Source organism: Jaculus jaculus, chromosome 19 (genome assembly GCF_020740685.1).
Source record: "Jaculus jaculus isolate mJacJac1 chromosome 19, mJacJac1.mat.Y.cur, whole genome shotgun sequence".
Classification (NCBI taxonomy): Eukaryota; Metazoa; Chordata; class Mammalia; order Rodentia; family Dipodidae; genus Jaculus; species Jaculus jaculus.
The window spans coordinates 7,683,730-7,705,677 of record NC_059120.1 but is presented as its reverse complement, the minus strand read 5'-3'; the positions used below and the strand labels follow the sequence as shown (position 1 = coordinate 7,705,677).

Below are 21,948 nucleotides of genomic sequence, written 5' to 3'. Positions count from 1 at the left end.
ACAGGTCAGCCTGGACTAATGTGAGACCCTGCCTTGAGAAAAAAATAATAATTATAATAATGTCTGGGGTCAGGCATAGTGGCTTATGCATTTAATCCCAGCACTTGACGGCAGAGGAAGGAGGATCACTGAGTTTGAGGCCACTGTGAGACAACATAGTGAATTCCAGGTCAGCCTGGGCTAGAGTGAAAACCCTACCTCAAAAATGAAATAAAATCAAAAAAGCAGCCAGGCATGATGGCACACCTTTAATCCCAGCACTCGGGAGGCAGAGGTAGGAGAATTGCCATGAGTTCAAGGCCACCCTGAGATTACATAGTGAATTCCCGGTCAGCCTGAGCTAGAGCAAGACCCTACCTCTAAAACCCAAAATAATAATGATGATGATGATGATGTCTGGGGGCTAGAGAGATGGCTTAATGGTTGAGGCATTTGCCTACAAAGCCAAAGGACCCACGTAAGCCAGATGCACAAGGTTGTACACACATTTGTAATTTGTTTCACAGTGGCTGAAGGCCCTGGAATGTCTGTTCTCTCTCTCTTTCTAAAAAATGATGATGATGGGCTGGAGAGATGGCTTAACGGTTAAGCGCTCACCTGTGAAGCCTATGGACCCTGGTTCGAGGCTCAGTTCCCCAGGTCCCACGTTAGCCAGATGCACAAGGGGACGCACGCGTCTGGAGTTCGTTTGCAGAGGCTGGAAGCCCTGGCGCGCCCATTCTCTCTCTCCATCTGTCTTTCTCTCTGTGTCTGTCACTCTCAAATAAATAAATAAGTAAATAAATAAATAAACAAACAGAGAAATTAAAAAAAAATGATGATGATTGGGCTGGAGAGATGGCTTAGCGGTTAAGTGCTTGCCTGTGAAGCCTAAGGAGCCGGTTCGAGGCTCAGTTCCCCAGGTCCCACGTTAGCCAGATGCACAAGGGGCGCACGTGTCTGGAATTCGTTTGCAGAGGCTGGAAGCCCTGGCGCGCCCATTCTCTCTCTCCCTCTATCTGTCTTTCTCTCTGTGTCTGTCGCTCTCAAATAAATAAATAAATTTTTAAAAAAAATGATGATGATGTTTGGGCTAATAAGGTGGCCCAGCAGCTAAAAGTACTTCCTTACAAAGCCTGAGAGCTTGAGTTTGAGTCCCCAACACCCATATAAAGGCAGATGTTCAAAGTGATGTGTGTGTATGACGTTTGCAACAGCAGCAGGCTTGGGACACCCATACTCGTACCTTTTACTCTCTTTTCCTTTCTTGTTGGTTTTTCCAGGTAAGGTCTCACTCTAGCTCAGGCTAACCTGGAATGAGACATCCCAAACATGGTTGTGGGCTTCTATCTTTATTTATTTATTTGTTTGTTTGTTTGTTTGTTTAACAGAATGAAGGAGGGAGGGAGAGAAGGGGCACACCAGGGCCTCCAGCCACTGCACACAAACTCCAGACATATGTGGCATCTTGTGCATCTGGCTAATGTGGGTCCTGGTGAATAGAACTTGGATCCTTGGCTTTGCAGGCAAACGCCTTAACTGGTAAACCATCCCTCTAGCCTTCTGTCCAATATTTTTATTAATTTAGTTTGTTTATTTTGAGGTAGGGTCTCCTTCTAGCCCAGGTTGGCCTGTCCTTGTCAGGGTGACCTCAAACTCCGCGATCTTCTGGTCTGTGCCTCCCGGGTGTTGAGGTTAAGGACGTGCACTACCATGCCTGGCATGGCCTGTTTTTGGTATTTTGCTAAGCCTCTCAGTTTAGTCTCAGACACCAGGTTCAAGCATTTCTCCCTTACCCTGCTGACAAGCTGGGGGTGCTGATATGGGCCACCTAGTAGAAGTGATGCTATGCCAATGCAATATTAATCCTGATCACTTGGTCATTCTGGTATCTGTGATGTCACCATTTTTCTCTGGGACATTAAACTGAGACTGTGCCACTGTTTTGTTCTTCATCAAGCTATTATTGCCCTCCCCCCTTTTTTTTTGGAGGTAGGGTGGGGTCTCACTCTAGCCCAGGCTGACCTAGAATTCACTTTTTACTCTCAGGTTGGCCTCTAATCCAGTGATCCTTCTACATCTGCCTCCTCCCAATTGCTGGGATTAAAGGTGTGCTGTACCACACGTGTCTTAAGAAACAGCTTTTTTTGTTTGTTTGTTTTGGGTATTTTTTTTTTTTACCGCATCCTGTTTAGTTTGTTGTGTCTATACAGATTATTGTACCTCCTGGGTGCTGGGATTAACACTGTGTGCCCCTACACGTGACTCTGCAATTCCATATTGCCTCAAAGTTAGTCATGACTTCAAAACTTTACAGAAATTGTGAGGACCCCCCCCCCCCATGTGCATTTACTTGCATGTTCTTCATAACTAATTTTTTTGTCCACTACCTCTGTGTCCCCATCATCCTGTGTCTGGCACTAGGAAAGCCATTGCTGAGTCAGCACACACTTGAGGGACGGAAGCTAAAGGTCAAATTGCCTTGTTTAAGGCCTGACTTTGTTGCTTTGTTTTTGAACCAGGAGATCAGCCGAACGCAGCTCCAGCTGGACAGGTGGACTACACAAAGGCTTGGGAAGAGTACTACAAAAAAATGGGTATGCTGCAGATTTTAAATAGGGTTATGCTGAAACCAAAATACTTTGTAAATATTGGAGAGTGCGTTTTATTTTTGTTTATTTACTTATTTTGAGAGAGTGAGGAAGATGCAGATAGAGATTGGGCACACCACGGCCTCCAGCCACCGCAAATGAACTGCGGATGCATGTGCCATTTTGTGCGTCTGGCTTCACAGGCAAGTGCCTTAACCACTGAACCATCTCTCCAGCCCAAGAATGTATTTTAAAACCACTGGACTTTCAGATATGCTAAAGCCTTGTAACTCCAAGTAATGCTTAAAGTTGGGGTCATAAAACAAATGTACGTTATGTCTGTGTTATTAATTAAAGCTAGGAATATTCTCATTGGCATGGCATTTTTTGTCATATATTACTAACCTGTAGCAGCAAACAGCTTCAGGTTCAGAAACTCCAGCTAGGCACACTTGCATATTTTTAGATTAGAATCTCATACCCACCACCACACTTTAAGATCTGCTCAGTAACACCGCCTCCAGCCAGGTAGCTGCAGATGCAAAATACAAAGTAATAAAAAACACTGAATATATTGAGGGCCATCTATTCAAACTACCACATAACCTAAGTGGGATATGGTTAAATTTTAGGGCACTGAACAAAAATTGGGTTGTGTTCCAGGTTTTGCTACAAAATAAGCAGGTTAGAAAAACAGGCTGTGGCGGGAGAGATGGCTTAGCGGTTAAGGTGCTAGAGCCTGCAAAGCTAAAGGACCTCAGTTTGGGTCCCCAGGACCCACGTAAGCCAGATGCACAAGGTGGCACATGCATCTGGAGTTCGTTTGCAGTGGCTGGAAGCCCTGGCGAGCCCATTCTCTCTCACTCTGCCACTTTCCGTCTCTCAAATAAATAAATAAAATATTAAAAAAATAAAACAGGCTGGAGAGATGGCTCAGTGGTTAAAGTTGCTTGTATACAAAGCCTGACAGTCTGGGCTCCGTTCCTCAGTACCCACATAAGTCCAGATGCAAAGAGTGGCATATGAATTTGGAGTTCTGTTTGTTGCATCAAGAGCCCCTGGCATGCTCTGGTCATTCTCTCCCTCGCTCTCGTGCAAGGGAAAAAGAAAATTTTTTTAAAGGAGATATTTTAAAATAAGCAAGAAAATAAGTCATAAAAAAAAAAGTCATTAAAGGGCAAAAAATGGAAAGAGACAGATGTGGGCCAAAAGTGGACAAAACTAATCTCACTTGTCCATTACATTGGAAGGGTGAAACAGGTCTCTTAGATACTGAAAGTTAAAACACTAACAACTGAGATTCGAGATTTGGGTCTTCTTAGGGAACACAGAGTCTAATTAGTATATGTGTGCCTGACTCTAGCTTGTCGCATTATTTGTCTCTGGAATAAGTGTATACTTGAAGAGAAAAGTTCTTTTAACCACATTTGCTTTCAGTTTATAAGACTGATTTAATGCCCTAGTACTTGGGTAAATACTTATATTTGGGCAAGTATAAAATATTAGGATTTTCTATTTTAAATTTTTGTGATTTTCACAAAACTTTTTTCATGCCTTTCTAAGATTATTAGCCATAAATCTTAAGTTTTTAACATTTTATTCACTCAGTTGCTTTTATCATGTGACCACTTTTAAGCTATGATGAACTACTTTCAGAAAAACTAAAAAAAAAACACTTCCTATATGTCTGCTCCATTAGTTTTTTTAGATTTGTTGGAGAGAGAAGGAGGCAGGCAGAGTAAGCGTGGATGCGCCCTCCTGCCTCTGCCTTTGTGTGGTACTGAGATAGATCCTGAACTTAAACCACCTCTCCTAACTCTAGACGTGAAGTTCTGCAGGATTTTTATTTTATTTATTTTTGTGGGGTTCGGGGGTGGGGGGCTGTTGGTTGTTGAGCTAAGTCTAGTCCAGGCTGACCTGGAATTCACTATGTAGTCTTAGGCTATCCTTGAACTCACAGTGATCCTTTTACCTAGCTTCCTGAGAGTTGGACTTAAAAAAGTGTGAGCCACCATGCCCAGCTTCTTCCTCGGCTTTTGTTTGTGGCTCCATATGAACAGAATTCTGTTTCCTCACAGGTCAAGCTGTTCCTGCTCCTGCTGGGGCTCCCCCAGGTGGCCAGCCGGATTATAGCGCAGCCTGGGCTGAGTACTATAGACAACAAGCCGCCTACTATGCCCAGACAAGTCCCCAGGGAATGCCACAGCACCCTCCAGCACCTCAGGTAGAATACCTTTGCTAATTTGTTAGTTTTCATTCCAGTCATGTTTTCTGCATGGTTATTTGTCTTTATGGGAGTATGCTTACCTTTTTAGTTTTTATTTGCCAAAGTATAACTAAAAGAAATACTGTGGTGTGTTCGGGTTGTCTTGTTTCTCATTACTGCTTTCTGGCATCTGAGTGCTGAGTATTTCTACAATGCCGTTGATTTTAAAATAAATTTTCTTCCCCCCAGGGATTTGCAAATCATGCAAGAAGCCACCACCATTTATATTAACCAGTTTTTCTTTCTTAAGGGATTCACTCCTGAATTAGCTTCATTGCAAGGATTTTCTTTAACTTTTTGTGTATCTCTTATGTATTTCTTCTGCACAGGGCCAATAATAAGAAGTGGACAATACAGTATTTGCTTCATTGTGTGGGGGAAAAAACCTTTGTTAAATATATGGATGCAGACGACTTGATGAAGATCTTAATTTTGTTTTTGGTTTAAAGTAGTGTTTTTTTCTTTTTTTTTTCTTTTTTTTTGAAAATGTACAAAATATCTATCACTACTGATAGGAGGTTAATATTTCTGTGTAGAAATGAAAATTGGTTTGTTTTTAGTATTTAGTGTAGATGTACACATTCCAGCAAATGTATTTGCAACTATTATGTGGTCAATGCTTTGTGATATAAATGTACTTTTTCAATGTATACTTTCACTTTTAAAATGCCTGTTTTGTGCTTTACAATAAATGATATGAAACCTCCTGTGTCGGTAAGTGGATATGTGGGTAAAGGTTTTGTAATTTCTTAGCAGTGATTAATTGATATACATATACACAAGTATCTAAGCTTTCCCCATGAGTGGAGCATTTAAACACTGGCATGTTTTCCCCTTGCAGTATAGTGGTAGATTGGAGGATCTTTTCCATTTATTGTATTTGGCTATTTCAGCACAAGTAATCCTGATATCTTCATTTTTCCCCCTTCTGTCTAATTAGAAGCTGCATGTGTTTACAGTGATTTTTTTAGCATACTTCCATTGCATTAACAGTGAAATTTCCTTTTATACATGACCACTATTTCAGACCTGTATTGCTGCTATAACAGTTAACCTTTCTGTTCTTAATATGATAATTCTTGATTTCCAAGACTGTTTCAGCATAACTAATTTTAAACAGTTTGCAAACAGTGACTTTGAGTAGTTTAATAAGAAAAATATTTTTCATGTAAAGCAACTCTTTCAATGTATATAACATTAGTATGTTTCTTTCTAAATCTAGGATAGAAAAGTAAATAGTTTGCAAAAAGTATAGCTACATTGCATCTGCCATTGAAACATTTGGGGTATGGAAATGTTCAAGCCTTTTTCTTTTTCTTTCTTTCTTTCTTTTTTTTTTCCTTTTTGCAGTATAGATAAGTTTGTTTTGTAAATGCACAAGTCCAGTCATTGAATCAAGTTAATTTTGTGTACTTGAAATCATTTTATTACTCTTTAACACTCATGCTGAAATTCTGATATTTTGTTGAAATCCATTGTTTGACTCTGCATATTTGTTGGCTCTTTGCATATTAATATCTTAGACTACATGCAAATACAGTCTGTCTTGCCATTGTCTGTTGAAGTGCAGGTTTGATCCAGCCAGTATAGAACTAGCTCTGTAGGGGTGAGGAGGACTGTGCTGTGTGTCACCCTTGATTGTGTTCCTTCAAGGAGCATTGCACTGTAAGTACATCACAGTGACAAATTGATGAACTGCAACAGTATCTTTTTGTCAATGTTCCACATAATGTAAATGCCATATTTTGTGTGAATATTATGTTGGAATACAGTGCTAATATCTTGGAAACCATAACTGCTTCTTAACATAGAATAATACATAGTTCTGTATTTTTTTAAGTGGGCTTGATGGGTAAGTATTTTTGCTGTGCTTTAGCTATAGCTAAAGAAAGTCACTAAGCAAATATAATAGTTTTACTTCTCACTGGTGCTCCTAAAATACTGTTTTCAGTGTGAAATATGCATATCTCATATAAAAATTGAAATGAGTTAAGACAAGTGGTTTTCAGTTTGCAAATTATAAGCAATGTAAAACAACGCCATATCATAAATGATAGTTCTGTCATCGGTGGGGAGCACCATTTGTTCTGACTATATTTAAAGGAAATAAATGTTGAGGCCAGAAAATAGCAGTACAGTTCATTGTAGATGTTTTGAAATGTTTTTTGATTGTTTTATGTAACTTAGAGTGACTCCCTTTCCCTTATTAGATCTGGATATGTAGTTCTACTTTGAACTTTAATAGTTAGGAGTTAGTTAGTTGCCTATTATCTTTAAGAGTAGGATATTGACATGAACAGTTTCAGTTTTCAGTATTTTGCATGATACTGTTAGAGTTGGATGACCTTTTAGGAAAGTGGTACATTTATTAATTAAACTGAAGAAATAGTTCAGTTGGAATCAGTATCATAACTCACAAATTGGAGGCTGTTGATTTTGATTCATTTAAAGTTTAAAATCTTTATTAATTGCAAACAGTGCAATTATTTATACTTCACAGTGCCTTCCCAGACCTTCCACCTTAGGTTCTGCTGCAAAAAGCAACAGGTAAGCACAGCCTAAGGACATATATATAAATACATATTTCAGTACATTAATGTTGTCCCTGTGAGGTTTCTGTGGTTGTGTACTCAAAAGCAATCTGCTACTGCTTTCCCAAAATGTACTTTGTTATTTATGCTATCATTTAGTGGAAAGGCTGTTAAGTTGTTCAAGCAGCTGTTAAATTTCTGGGTAATGGTTTTCATTTTAATTTTTATTTATTTATTTTTAGTAAATCAAAATAATGAATAGATTGCTGCTGTAACTGAAAAAAAATCCAAATCTTTTCATATTTTTCCCTAATATACAGAAGTGTTGCAGTTAAGAAAGAACAGTTACATAGTTTGTAGATTAAGGAAATCATTTGATCAGAACCTTCAACAGCCTTCATAGTCTGTTTATGTAATTGACAACATTTTCTTTACCCTCCAGGCCTGTGGGTTTTTTTCCCCTTTATTTCTTTCTTATTTAACTGTAGTACTTCAGCAAGAACAGTGAGTCAGTTTTATTATTTTTTTTTTCTTAGACAGTTCTGTTTTCATTACTGTTAAATGCTGAACAAGGAAAAACAAGGAATAATGGCAGTATGTATTGATAAGAGGCATGTACATCAGTGAAATGTTAACTGTATATAGCAAGTAACCTTTCATAACCTGTAGCAACCAAGAATTTCTGATTTTTAATATTTTAATAACTGACGCTGCATTTGATTTTAGTTTTGCCAGTTTAAGATGTTTGTGTGTTCTTATGTAGATGGTTTTAACTGGTACATATCCTGAGTTGAGATGGATGTCTGAAAGCAGCATCATATCAGTTTTGCTTATTCAGTTTCTGAAATGTGCTGATCCTTTTTGAAACTCCTGCTTATCTCTGCAACAAAAATAAACATTCAAAAATACTGCCTTCATTTTCACACACAGTGCTGAAGATGCTGCAAGCACCAAATCCTAGCTCATAAGATCAGGTCCTGAGGTAGTTACCCATAAAGAGGAGTGCTTTGAGTGTATGCCATTGGTGAGCCGATGAGCATGGACCGTAGAAGGGCTCAATGTAGAAGGTAAAATTGGCAAATCATAATTGAGAAATATGAAATGTATTCCCATACATATATGATGTAGGGTGTAATGTACCTGCTTTTGATCAATTTTCATTTTAAATTGCTATTCAGTTATCTTAAATGTTCCATGAACTGTTAAATCTCTTACGTTTTACAGTTACTGCACCACATTTATGTGTATGTGTTGATAGATAGGTATGTTAAAATTAATGATATTAAGGGGCTCTTTCAACTTCTAGAGCCTGTCAAGTTTTGGTTAGCTGTAGTTTGCATTTTTGTAAAAGAAAATAGAGATGAATGCTAATAGATTTTGGGGCAATGTTTATCTCAGGAGAACTTAATTCATTATTGTAAGTCTTCACCAGTTTTTTTGTTTGCTTGTTTGTTTGAAGCATTTTTTTAAATGGCACTAGTCCTTTAACTTGAAGTAAATGGAAAGCAGAGAAGGTGAGCCAGATGATTTGAATGTGGTGGATGTTAGGACTGGTAGAAAAACTGCATAGTTCAGTTTGGACTTGAACTGACTTAACACTTAAACAGAAATGTATAGGGTAGTGTGAATGTGTGTGTGTGTGTGTGTGTGTGAAAGAGAGAGAGAGAGGACCTCATAGTGGTGGTATTTAGAATTCTTTGAGTTGATGTTTCAGAAATGAGTAAAGTTTTTTTTAATGAAAATTATTTTAATACTAAAAGTAGTGGTTTGATATTAGTTGTTTATTAACATTGTAAAGTATACATTCTTAAACAAATGTCTTGGTAGTTAATTCCCTAGAATGGGTTTGGATAGGAGTAGCCAAGTAACTTCTGAAGGAAGTAGAAATATATTAAAACGGTAAAATTTCATTTGTTTGAGAAGTTTGTCGGTAGAGTCAGTTGTTCCTAGAAGTAGTTATGTGTTGTCTAGAATAATACTGTAGCACTGAGTTTAATCATTGAGGATGTCTCATGCTTATTTTTCTGCAAATTCTGCCTCACTTTTAAGATGCATTTAATAATACTTAACAGATAATTTTGACTGAAAATAACCCTACTTTTTTGTTTAATCAGTCGCTTGACTTTTACAATATAATCTTTGAGGAATTTTTTTAATTGGTGTTTTTCTTAAAGAAGCAAATAAGTTCCAGGGCTTTATTTTCTTCATTAATACCCCTAAAGAAACTCTTAAATGTATATGCAGATATATAAATATATTTTCTTATGCATGCTCGATGCATTTTCGTCCTGAGAAAAGTGTTCTCTACAGAAACTACCCGTGTGTAAACAGAAGATTGGCTTAAAATGGCTACTGTGATGGGAACAGTGTCTTAGGGAGATGCAGCTTGGACTTGAGGTAAATTGAATACTTTACAAACTGTGGTTTAGAGTTTGTTTTATTCACATTGTATGTAAAAGGGTACATGATTGCTGTAATTTTGTATTTATTATGGTCTTAATAAAAAAATAAATGTACACTGATGAACATTAGAAGAGTGCTTTGTGTCTTTTTGTCTTTTTATTCTAATAAGGGTAAACATTTGACTACATTTTTTTTCTTTGATACATAAGTAACTTTATTATGGGTTTACATTGTAAAATAAATTTGTCTTCCAGGAAATTAAGTATAAAACAACTCAATAACAGAACATGATAGCTAATTATTTACAAACTTTTAAAAGCTAGACTTTTCAGTTGAAGGAAGGTCTTGTCGGTTTTTCCTTAGAGCTCAACCTTCAGTTGTATTCAAAACATTTTTTCCTGACTGAAATATTAACACAATTTTCTCATTAAAATATAATTTGTTCAGGCAGGGTTACAGCATAAAATTGCTCTGTAAATCTGATTCTACACTACTTACATTTGAAAAATAACATTAACTATTCATCACACTCAGAACACTGTGCAAGCTGGGTTCTATCAGAATTTGCCTGGCAGTTTCAAAAAAGGCCTGCTTTGGTTTTTGTGGTTTTCTGTGCATCTCCTTTCCTGTGGAAGGTGGTCCTCTTCCCGTCCGTGTGTCTGCTTCAGAAAGCTCACACTGACAGCCACCCTTCTGTGCAAATAAAGGGAATGGCCTCTAAAGTGGTTCCAATTTTGTTGTCACAATTAATTCAGATGTGAAAGCTCCTAAGTTACTTTCATGCAAAATAATAATAGGCTTTAAGCATAATTGCTATAAACATAGGAACTACACCCCGTGTTTTAGGTTCTGATAGAATAATGAAATTTCCCATCCCTGTTGAATATGCTTTGACTGCTTTTGCACAAAGTGGTGACAAACATGGTGGTCGTTTGGAAAGCAGGCTTTCCGAGGTGAGCTTGTATGCTGGAGACTCAGGGAAAGGAATCAAGCGGTCAGCATGGCAGCACCTCCCGTCTCCTGCTTGGAACCACCACAGAAGAGATGGCTGCAGTCAGAAAGCTGCAGAGAGAAAGTTCCGAGGGAGGAGTAGAGAGCCTAGTAGTCATCAGCTAAAAAAGAGAAGAAGAAGAAGGTTTTTTTTTTCCTCCTAAGGAAAAAGCATTTTAGTAAAAAGATTTAAGCCAACTGGTTCTTACTTTCAATGGTAAGAATGCAGGTGCTGGCCGCGGAGCCCTTACTGTTGACGGCTTTGCACATGTACTCGCCTCCATCTTCCGGGAATGTTTCTGGTAAGTACAGGCAGTAGGTTTCTCCTCGCTCAATGTACTGGTAGTCCTCCCCATCCTGAAGTCGCTCTCCTTCAAACCACCATGTGACTTCTGGTTTGGGTTCTCCTGTGACTCTGACGGTGAATCTGACGGGCTCGCTGTCTACCACGGAGGTGTTTTTCAGAGGTTTTCTGAACCATGGAGCTCCCGATCTGCTCTGCTCTTCATCATCAATACTGGAACCATTCATGGTGCTGCCTTCCTCCTCCTCTTCCTCCTCTTCTCTCTTCTGTATTAAAATAAGTGCATGCAGGTGAGCATTTATAATAGCATGCAGCACTGTTGCACTAATAGTGGGTAAAAATAAGAATATAGGTCTTTAGAAGACTATAAGCCCTGGTACCTTTTGGAGTGCTGCATCAATTTCTTTTTGTTCAAATTGCATTCTTAGTAGCTTCTGTTCCTCAATTCTTCTTTGCTCTTCCTCCTCCCTTGCCTTGGCCATCTGCTCAAACCTGGCTTTCATGTTCGCTTTTCGAGTGAATGGGGCTTCGCTTTTCTGTGCAGGCTTCACGTCAACGTCATCCTCCTTCCAGAAAGTGAACAATAATAGTTGCTTGCTTTATAAAAATCAAGAACTTACACGCATGATTGATTCAGTTATTTTCAGGCACAAAGAGCTAACATGCTTGGTTTGCATGTTTTTGTTTTTTTAATTTTTTAAAAATATTTTTATTTATTTGAGTGCAACAGAGAGAGAATGGACGCGCCAGGGCCTCCAGCCACTGCAAAGGAACTCCAGATGCTTGTGCCCCCTTGTGCATCTGGCTAACGTGGGACCTGGGAAATCAAACCTCGAACCGGGGTCCTTAGGCTTCACAAGCAAGGACTTAGCCACTAAGCCATCTCTCCGGCCCAATTTGCATGTTTGAGCCATCCTGTAACCACGCAGGTGTCTGCTGTCCCCTAGCTCAGAAAGTTATCTATAAGGAGGCTCCCTCATGAGAACAAGGTTCACCATGTCACTAGAATCCACACACCCTGCTATGTGAGAGATGTAATACCTAGTCTCTTATTTCTCCCTCCGTAATTTTCCTTGTTCACCTGTAAAACCATCCAAAGTTTGATCAAAATGGCAGGAAAGAGCATGAAATGGAGAGAGATCTGGAATATGGGGGTGTGCCTAATGTAAAGCTAAGAATTGGTAGTCATGGAAATAATTACAGGAGGGCTGGAGAGATGGCTTGCCGGTTAAGTGCTTACCTGTGAAGCCTAAGGACCCTGGTTCGAGGCTCGATTCCCCAGATCCCACATTAGCCAGATGCACAAGGGGTAGTTCATTTGCAGTGGCAGTTTGTGGTATCAAAAAATACTGTTCATGTGCTGGAGAGATGGCTTATGCAGTTAATGCACAGGCATAACCCAGGTTCAATTCCCCAGGACTCATATGCCAGATGCACATACATCTGATGGAGTTCGTTTGCAGTGGCTACAGATTAAAGGCATGCCTTTAATCCCAGCTCTCAGGAAGCAGAGGTAGGATTGCTGTGAGTTTGAGGCCACTCTGAGACTACATAATGAATCCCAGGTCAGCCTGAGCTAGAGTAAGACACTGCCTTAAAAAAAAAGTGGGTAAGAATTGCTGCTTGTTGGCCAACCAGTCTAGCCAAATTGGTGAGGTCCAGGCTTAGTAACTCAAAAGTAGGGTGGAGAGAAGGCTCAGTGGCTAAAACGCTTGCCTGCAGAGCCTAAGAACCCGGGTTCAATCTCTACAGGTCCCATGTAAGCCAGAGAGGTACACAGGTAAGTCAAGTGCAAGGTCCCACATGCCCGCAAGTGTCAGGTTCAATTGCAGTGGCTAAGGCCCTGGTGTGCCAATTCCCTCTATCTTAAAAGATTTTAAAAAAATTTTAAGGATAGTGACTTGAGCAAGACCCATCACGTCAACCACATGGGTGCACACCTATTGTAATATTGTAAACTCAAAAACAACCTTTTTAAAGCTGGCCGTGGTGGCGCACACCTTTAATCCCAGCACTTGGGAGGTACACAGAGAGTTCTAGGCCACCCTGAGACTACATAGTGAATTCCAGGTCAGCCTTAGCCAGAATGAGACCCTACCTCAAAAAAAAAAAAAAAACTTTTTTACCTGGTTTTGCTAAGAGGTCTTCCCAAATGTGGTTGTGCATTCCTGTAATGCCGCCCCAGAGGGTGGAACCAGGAGAAGCAGGACATCCTCTACCACCTAGCCCTTGCCCCACCTTTATTCCTGTCTTCCACTTCCTGTCATGGTCCCAGAATGCTCTAATAAACAGGGTTTCTCTATCCTAGAACTTTGAACAATGTTTTACTGATGTTACTCTCCATGTAAGGTTAAGAAGTCCCTTTGACAACCAGCCACCACTTTGCAACCTATCTCCCATTTTGTGAGCCTAGCCTTTCTACGAATCTTTACCACGAGTTAGTGTGATTTCTGTTGTCTGCTCTATCTAGAATGCCTCTTACCTTACTCACTTTACATCTAGGCGTATTATACAAAGGAAAAGTATTTATTGTGACCATGAATGTTGAAAGTTATTTCCACAGGCCAATAGAGGTAAACCTTGCTTTTGTTTTTCAGGGAGGGCGTCGCTGTAGCACAGGCTGACCTGGAATTCACTATTTAATCTCTGGGTGGCCTCCTAAATGCTGGGACTAAAGATGTGCATTCTCTGTTAGCTAAACTTTTTTTTTTTCCAAGGTAGGGTCTCACTCTAGCTAAAGCTATATAGCCTCAGGGTGGCCTCAAACTCACAGTGATCCTCCTACCTCTGCCTCCCAAATCCTGGGATTATACGCATGTGCAACCACAGCTGGCCTGCTTCAGCATGCCGGGTCTGGGCTGGCGGAAGGAGGCAGGCTGTGTGGGAGAGGGTGTAAATAGCATGCTAAGTGAAGACGTTGAGGACTTGAAAGAAGGCTCTGTATGTCAAGGTTAGCAGGTGGCGGTGTCAAGGGACAGTAAACTGGATGCTGAACCTGCAAGTTAACGTGCAGCCTCCTCAACCCGCTGGACCCTTTCCTGGTCTCACGTGCCGAGTCTTCTGGACCTAATACTGTAACAGTCATCTCTGGCCCGCTCACGTGGGTGTCCTCAGAGCAACTCAGCCAACAACCTTCTTACCGATGTCTAGATCTGATCTCACTCCTCACTCTGTTCCAAGCCTTCCCTTCGATGGAGGCTCAGGGCCGTAGGAGCAAGGGTGGAAGCTTACCTGGTCCCCGTATGCAGAGGAGCTCCTGGAGTACAAGAAGCTTACGTACTTCTCGTGTGCTTGTGACACCAGGTCAAATGAACACCAGGTGCTTGTGCCAACTGCATGTGGGTTAATGTGAGTACTGGAGAATTAAGGCCCTGGCCGGCAGGCCTTGCAAGCAGCTGCCGTTAGCCACTGAGCCATCGCCCCACCCCCTGGAGTGAAATTTTAATGTACATATGCCATGTAGTTTCAGCGCTGTCTGCCGTAAAGATGTGTGATGGGCCCATGTGTCAATCCCTCAGGTCACCATCTTCACCTTGCCTGTGCTGCACTGCAGTCACGGCTGCCTGCGCTGCGTCGTTTGTCCTCATCCTATGCTCCCATACCTATGTGCTAGCTGGATATTTGATAATATGTTTTTAGAAGAATGCCAGTTCTAGCAGGGGTGGGGGAACCTCAGATGCCAATTAAACTATTCATGCATGGATAGAGAAACTGTTCTGAAGGGACAGCCAAGGCCCACGGTGATCTCATTGTGCATAGAAAGTGTGTCCGATTCATGCCAGATTCTGTCAAATGCTCTTGCTCCAAAGCACTGCTATGGCCAAGCAGATTATAAACTAGTAAAGGATGGGTGATGTCAGCTCAGTTCTCATCAACCACACTGGTTCTGCTGATTAAAGCATGCTGGCATTTTGAAGTTTGTGCTTAGATGGAATCATCTGGTTCCTACAGGCTCTAACACCGGTGAAGGTCATTTTGAAACAGCCTGAGTGAAGAGGTTTCATTGAACTATTTAAGAACCTTAGTCTTGCTATTTAGTTTCCAGATTGGCATATGCCCTGTAAGCATGCATTGTGGTTTCTGTTGTACTCTACGTGTGCAGTAAACAAACACAAACAGAAGCTGTACCTCATGGAAGTGTTCTGCTTCTCGCTCTTTAAGTTCAAGGTCAGTTGCTCTCCTTTTTGCTCGCTCCTCTTCTATCTTTTTCTGTATTTCTTGTTCAGACAACTGTCCAATTTTTTCAAACTTGCTCTTTAGATGTTTAGCTTGAATAGAGCCACTCCTTTTAAGCTTTATTAATTCTTCATATTCTCTGCTCAATCCAAAGGTTTCACTTTCTTCCTCTTCCTTTAAAAAAAAAAAAAAAAAAAGCTAGGCATGGTGGTTCACGCCTTTAATCCCAGCACTCCGGAGGCAGAGGTAGGAGGACTGCTGTGAGTTCAAGGCCACCCTAAGAGTACATAGTGAATTCCAGTCAGCCTGGGCTAGAGTGAGACCCTCAACCCCCCCCCCAAAAAAAAACCTAAAATATATATATATAATCTCCAGCAAGTTACAGTCATTCTCTCATCTTTGGAGGTATCCTCCAGGATACCCAGCCTGAAGCCACAAATAAAACCATCCTGTATGGACTTGTTCCCATAGAGATGAGTTGTTATGGACAAGCTATCCTCATTAAATAAATGTTAGTATTTGGGGATGAGAGAGGGAAGGCTAGATTTGGAATATTCAGATACAAATGTGCACACTCGCCCCATTCTCAGGACCAGCTGAGCCACAGCCCGGCGCAAGGATGTAAAACTTGGTAACCTACCATCTCCGTCTATGGCGAATGTAGTGTTCAGTGAGTTCAGAGGACCCCACTAGGTCCCCAGCAAACTGGCGAAGGCTCTGTTGGCCCAGAGCTGCGGTCACCACTGCCCTGGTTACAGAGCCGCCCCAGCCCTGTCCGCGCTACACCGTAGATCTGCAGGCCTTCAAGACGCGGGTGGCCGGGCCGGGGCTGCGGTCCACGGCCCTCCCTGCTGCACCCGCTGTGACTGGGGACACAGGACGGCGACCGCAGGGTCACGTAGCCCCACTCTTCCGAACACGGCGGCCTGCGGGTGCACCAGCGGCCCACGAGTGGGTCTGGACAGCCTTTCAACGTATCTGAGCTAATTTAACACAACAGAGACACGCTAAGATACGTCACAGCATCAAAACTGCATGACTGACTAAAATCTCTGCCGAGGAGGTCAGGGGTGTTGTGTAGTGCTGTGGGCTTAGCACCCAAATAACACCCTACCAAACTGGTGTGAATGGATGAATGAATGTTAAGTACATAAACCGCAGGACAGCAGTTACAATTATGTATCACATGCAGTGTTGAGGAACTATGGTAATAGTCACTTCTGAAGTTACAGATAATTTTTAAGCTATCCAAAAAGAAGGTTTGAGGGACTGGAGAAATGGCTTAGTGGTTTAGTGCTTGCCTGTGAAGCCTAAGGACCCCGGTTCAAGGCTTGATTGCCCAGGACCCACGTAACTCAGATGCACAAGGTGGCACATGCATCTGGAGTTTGCAGTGGCTGGAGGCCCTGGTGCTCCCATTCTCTCTCTTCCTCCCTCTCTGTCTCTTTCTCTCTTTCTTTCTCTCTCTGTCACTCTCAAATAAATAAATAAAAATAAACCAACAAAAAAAGGTTTAAGCTGGGCGTGGTGGTACACACACTAATCCCAGCAGTCGGGAGGCAGAGGTAGGAGGACCACTGTGAGTTCTAGGCCAGCCTGAGGCTCCATAGTGAATTCCAAGTCAGCCTGTGCCAGAGTGAGACCCTACCTTGAAAAAGAAAGAAAGAAAAAAGATTTAAGGCTGGAGAAATAGCTTAGTGGTTAAGGCATTTGCCTGCGAAGCCAAAGGACCCAGATTTGATTCCCCAGGACCCACATAAGCCAGATGCACAAGGGGCACATGCATCTTTGTTTTCTGGAGGCCCTAGAGTGCCCATTCTCTGTCTTCTCTTTCCCTCTCTCTCTCCCTCTCTCTCCCCTTGCAAATAAAGTAATAAAATTTTAAAAAACTTAGTCAATGCCCAGCATGGTGGCACATGCTTCTAATCCCGGCACTCGGGAGGTAGAGGTAGGATCGCTGTGAATTTGAGAGTGCCTCCACTTGCCTGGGCTGGAGTGAGACTACCTTGAAAACTAACAAACAAACAAAAAATTATACTCAAGTACACAGAACTGCTAAAGCCTCCAAGCGTGTATAGCCTTTTGTTTGGTTTGGTTTGGTTTGGTTTGGTTTGGTTTTTTGAGGTAGGGTCTCACACTAACCCCGGCTGACCTGGAATCCACTATGAAGTCTCAAGGTGGCCTCAAACTCACAGCGGATCCTCCTACCTCCGCCTCCCAAGCGCTGGGATAAAAGGTGTGCACCACCACGCCTGGCTAACCTTTTGACACTGGAAAACTATATCATCTGTGCAGTTGAGTCACTAACCCCCTTCCCCAAAGCTCAATGTTTTAAATTTACGATTTTGTGTTGGATTGTACTCATAGCTATTCTGGGCCAGGGTTGGACACACCTGGAAGTCTATATTAAGTACATGCCTCATATGTTGAATATCCTTTTTGTAGCTAGTAATGTTTATAAGGTTACTACAAAGTAGAATGGTCTACACATGGGTATCTTTGAACCCTTACCTCTCCCATTTCTTGTCTCAGTTGTTCAAATTCTTGCTTCTCCATTTCCAGTTTATGCTTCCGTTCCTCCTCTGTTCGTCGTCTTTCTTCTTCCATTTTTTGTTTTAATAACTCTTCAAAATTAATTTCCAGTTTTCCAGGTGTAAGAGATTCTTGAGAGATGGTTTTGTAAATTTCTGGGGAGTCATCATCTAATGCCTATTTAAAATAATTACACAGAATTACACATCGAGTTATACACTAAAAAGGTCATATTTTGCTGGGCATGGTGGCATATGACTTTAATCCCAGCACTTGGGAGGCAGAGGTAAGAGGATGGGTCAACATGAGTTCAAGGCCAGCCTGAGATGACATAGTGAATTTCAGGTCAGCCTGATCTAGAGTGAAACCCTACCTCAAAAAAACCAAAAAGGGGCTATGATGGAGAATGGAGTTGTGAAGGGAAAATTGGGGAGGGTGTAATTATCATGGTTTATTGTCTATAATTATGGAAGTTGTCAATAATAAAAATAATTTTAAAGAAAAAAGTAATATTTCAGGGGTTAGAGGGGAAACTAGGATTTCTTTAACAGTTTCACATGAAACTAAAAATCAAGGGGTGAGCCAGGTATCAGCCCACCCCTTTGATAACAGCTTGGGACTACAGAGTGAGTTCCAGATGGGCCTGAGCTAAAGTGAGATCCTACCTCAAAAGCAAACAAAAGCCGGTGTGGTGGCACACGTCTTTAATCCCAGCACTAGTGAGGCAGAGGTAGGAGGATCGCCATGAGTTTAAGGCCACACTGAGACTAGTGAATTCCAGTCAGCCTGGGCTAGAATTAGACCCTACCAGGAAAAATCAAAAAAATTAAAGGGGGCTAGAGAGATGACTTAGTGGTTAAAGCACTTGCCTGTGAAGCCTAAGTAAGGACCCAGATTTGATTCTCCAGGTCCCAAGTTAGCCAGATGCACATCATGGCACATGCATCTGGAGTTTGTTTGCAGTGGCTAGAAAGGCCCATGCATATCCATTCTCTCTCCCTCTGTCCCTCTGTATCTAGTAAATAAATAAAATGATTAAAAAATTTTAAATAAAAGGGCTGGAGAGATTGCTTAGTAGTTAGGGCATTTGTCTGCAAAGACTAAGGACCCATGTTAGACTTTCCAGGTCCCACATAAGCCAGATACACAAGGTGACAAAAATGCATAAGGTCACCCGTGCACACAAGACAATGCACGCATCTGGAGTTTGGTTGCAGTGGCTGGAGGCCCTGGTGTGCTAATCCCCCGACCTCCTCTTGCTGTCACTTCACTCATAAAAAAAAAAAAAATTACAACAAAAGTATGGGGCTGGAGAAATTGCTCAGTGGTTAGGGGCACTTGCTTGCAAAGTCAGCCAGCCTGCATTCAATACCCCAGTACCCACATAAAACCAGATGCACCAAGTGGTGCATGTGTCTTGAGTTCATTTCCGGTGGCTGGAGGCTCTGGCACACCCATTCTCTTTCAAATAAGTAAACAAAATATTTATTTATTATTTATTTATTTGAGAATGCACTGGGCCAGCCAAAGACTGCACAGTGAATGCCAGGTCACCCTCGACAAGATCTAACTCTAATCTCAACGAGGGTGGGAGGGGGCTGGGAGACGGCTCAGCTGTTGAGGGATGTATCTGCAAAGCCTCAGGACCAGAGTTAATTCCCCAGCACCCACAAAAAGCCAGATGCACAAGGCAGCACATGCATCTGGAGTTTACTAGCAGTGGCTAGAGGCCATAGCATGCCCAGTCTCTCTATCTATCTGCCTCTTCTCTTTCTTTTAAGATAATATTTTTATTTATTTATTTATTTATTTATTTATTTATTCTTATTTGAGAAAGGGGGAGAGAGAGAGAATGGGCTCGTCAGGGCCTCCAGTCAGCGCAAACGAACTCCAGACTATGTGCCCCCTTGTACATCTGGCTTACATGGGTCCTAGAGAATCGAACCAGGATCCTTTGGCTTAGCAGGCAAACACCTAAGCTAAGCCATATCTCCAGCCTGTCATTCTCCCTTTCTCTCAAATAAATAAATATTAAAGCCATGCAGAGGTAGGTGGATACTCATGAGTTCAAAACCACCATGAGACTTCATAGTCAGCCTGGGATAAAGTGAGACCCTACCTCAAAAAAGAAAACTAATAAAAAATTTAAAAGCTAGGCTATTGTATCACTAAAGCCAATTACAATGCTGCAAGAAGGGGATGCTGTGTGTGTGTGTGTTTGAAAATAGTTTATCAAATAACTACATGTTGGGCTGGAGGGATGGCTTAGCAGTTAAGGTGAAGGACCCAGTTCGATTCCCCAGGACCCACATTAGCCAGATGCATAAGGAGATGCACACATCTGGCGTTTGTTTGCAGTGGCTGGAAGCACTGGTGTGCCCATTCTCTCCCCCCTTTTCTCTGTCAAATAAATAAATACACTACAGAGTTAATTCCAGGTCAGCCTGGACCAGAGTGAGACCCTACCTCGAAACCCTCCCCCTCAAAAAAAAATATACATACATACATACATACGTACATACATACATACACACACACACACACACACACACACACTGGTGGGGATGAAAACTGAAAATTACTGAATGAAAGAAAGTGAAGTGAGATGAAATAGAAGGCAGGGAAAGAGAAGAGAGAACAGAAAGTAGGGGAGAGTATGTGGATAAAATTCCATTTTTTAGCCAGGCATGGTGGTGCACACCTTTAATCCCAGCACTCGGGAGGCAGAGGTAGGAGGATTGCTGTGAGTTCAAGGCCACCTTGAAACTACATGGTTAATCCCAGGTCAGCCTGGGCCAGAGTAAGACCCTACCTCGAAAAATAAAGAAAAAGAAAAAAGAAAAAAAAAATCCATTTCTTAGACTGTCAGTTCTGGAAAAATCCCACAGGAGAAAGACAATATTCAGTTCCCTATACCAGGCATGGCATTTTTGATTATTTGTTTATTTATTTATTTTTACGATTATTATTTTTGTTGTTTTGTTTCGTTTTGTGTTTGCTCTAGCTCAGGCTGGCCTGGAATTCACTCTGTAGTCTCAGGGTGTGCTTGAACTCACGGCGATCCTCCTACCTCCGCCTCCCGAGTGCTGGGATTAAAGACGTGCACATTTTAATGGAAACCTCCACGCTAGCTTGAAGCACATTTCTACAACTGCGATGCCACGGGGGACCCGGGCTGAGGGTTTGGCTCAGCTGGTAGAGGGCGTGCCCAGCAACCCGGGACCTGCGGCGGCGGCGCCCACCGCGGGCTGGAGGCAGAAGACCCCGAGCCCCAGGTCAGCCTCGGGGACCCTGAGCTTGAGGCCGCCTGGGCCAACGGGGCGTCCCGCAGGCCTCCACCAGCGCAGCAGGGGGCTCGCCCAGGCGGGGCCCCTCACCATGCTTCGCCTCGCCTCGGCAAACGCCTTCTTCTCGTCTTCGATTCTCCGTCTGGCCTCCTCTTCTGCTCTCCTTTTCTCCTCCTCTCTTCTCTGCCGTTCCATCTCCTCAAAACTGAGCTTCAGCTTCCCAGGGCGGTGCTCGCGACCAACGCTCTCGGCGCCGGGCTCCGCGCGTTCGCCGCCGACCTGGTCAAAGAGACGCTCTGCGAGCTCCGAGCACCGGGCCTCGAAGGGCTCCGCGACCGGGGCAGAGCTGGCTGCTCTCCGAACACACGAGCGCTCTGTATGCTTACTCAAAATCCCTTACTTTCATTTCTTTCTGTTTTGGTTTTTCGAGGTAGGGTCTCACTCTAGCCCAGGCTGACCTGCAATTCACTATGCAGTGTCAGGGTGGCCTCGAAGTCATGACGCTCCTACTTCTGACTCCCAAGTTCTGGGATTGAAGGTGTATGCCACCACGCCTGGCAAAATCCCTTCTTCTTCTTCTTTTTTTTTTAAATGTATTTATTTGACAGACAGGGAGAGAGAGAGAGAGAATGGGTGTGCCAGCCTTTTGCAAACAAACTCCAGATGCTTGCGCCCATTGTGCATCTGCTAAGATGGGTCCTGGGGAATTGAACCTGGGTCCTTTGGTTTTGCAGACAAACGCCTTAACTGCTAATCCATCCCTCCAGCCCCATATTCTTTTGTTAAGAGGTCTGGGGAGATTGCTCAGTGTGTAAAGGCTCTACTTACAAAGCATGCTGGCCATGGGTCAGTTCCCCAGCCATCCACCTAAACCTGGATGGGCATTTAT

At 42.3% G+C, this 21,948-nt stretch overlaps 2 protein-coding genes across 10 annotated transcripts in view; one reads left to right on the top strand and one right to left on the bottom strand.

Moving 5' to 3' along the window:
• Fubp1 (far upstream element binding protein 1) overlaps positions 1–9,859 on the top strand; it is a 41,349-nt gene extending 31,490 nt beyond the window's left edge. For 2 of the 9 annotated variants that reach the window (XM_045138713.1, XM_004653639.2), the window contains exons 18-20: positions 2,502–2,576; positions 4,649–4,794; positions 5,026–5,166. In XM_045138713.1, the coding sequence (XP_044994648.1) occupies positions 2,502–2,576; positions 4,649–4,794; positions 5,026–5,067 (263 nt within the window). In that variant the 3' untranslated portion in view covers positions 5,068–5,166. Of the gene's footprint in view, positions 1–2,501; positions 2,577–4,648; positions 4,795–5,025; positions 5,560–6,401; positions 7,583–8,297 lie in introns of those variants that run through there. The other 7 variants (XM_045138711.1, XM_004653640.2, XR_006634301.1 and 4 more) reach the window with 6 other exon arrangements.
• Positions 9,860–9,875: 16 nt separating this feature from the next.
• Positions 9,876–21,948, bottom strand: part of Nexn (nexilin F-actin binding protein) — a 28,287-nt gene continuing 16,214 nt past the window's right edge. The window contains exons 8-13 of the mRNA XM_045138718.1: positions 21,150–21,338; positions 17,752–17,949; positions 15,193–15,414; positions 11,445–11,630; positions 10,970–11,330; positions 9,876–10,882 (exon numbers count right to left, since the gene is read on the bottom strand). Coding sequence (XP_044994653.1) covers positions 10,869–10,882; positions 10,970–11,330; positions 11,445–11,630; positions 15,193–15,414; positions 17,752–17,949; positions 21,150–21,338 — 1,170 coding nt within the window. The 3' untranslated portion in view covers positions 9,876–10,868. The remainder of the gene's footprint in view (positions 10,883–10,969; positions 11,331–11,444; positions 11,631–15,192; positions 15,415–17,751; positions 17,950–21,149; positions 21,339–21,948) is intronic.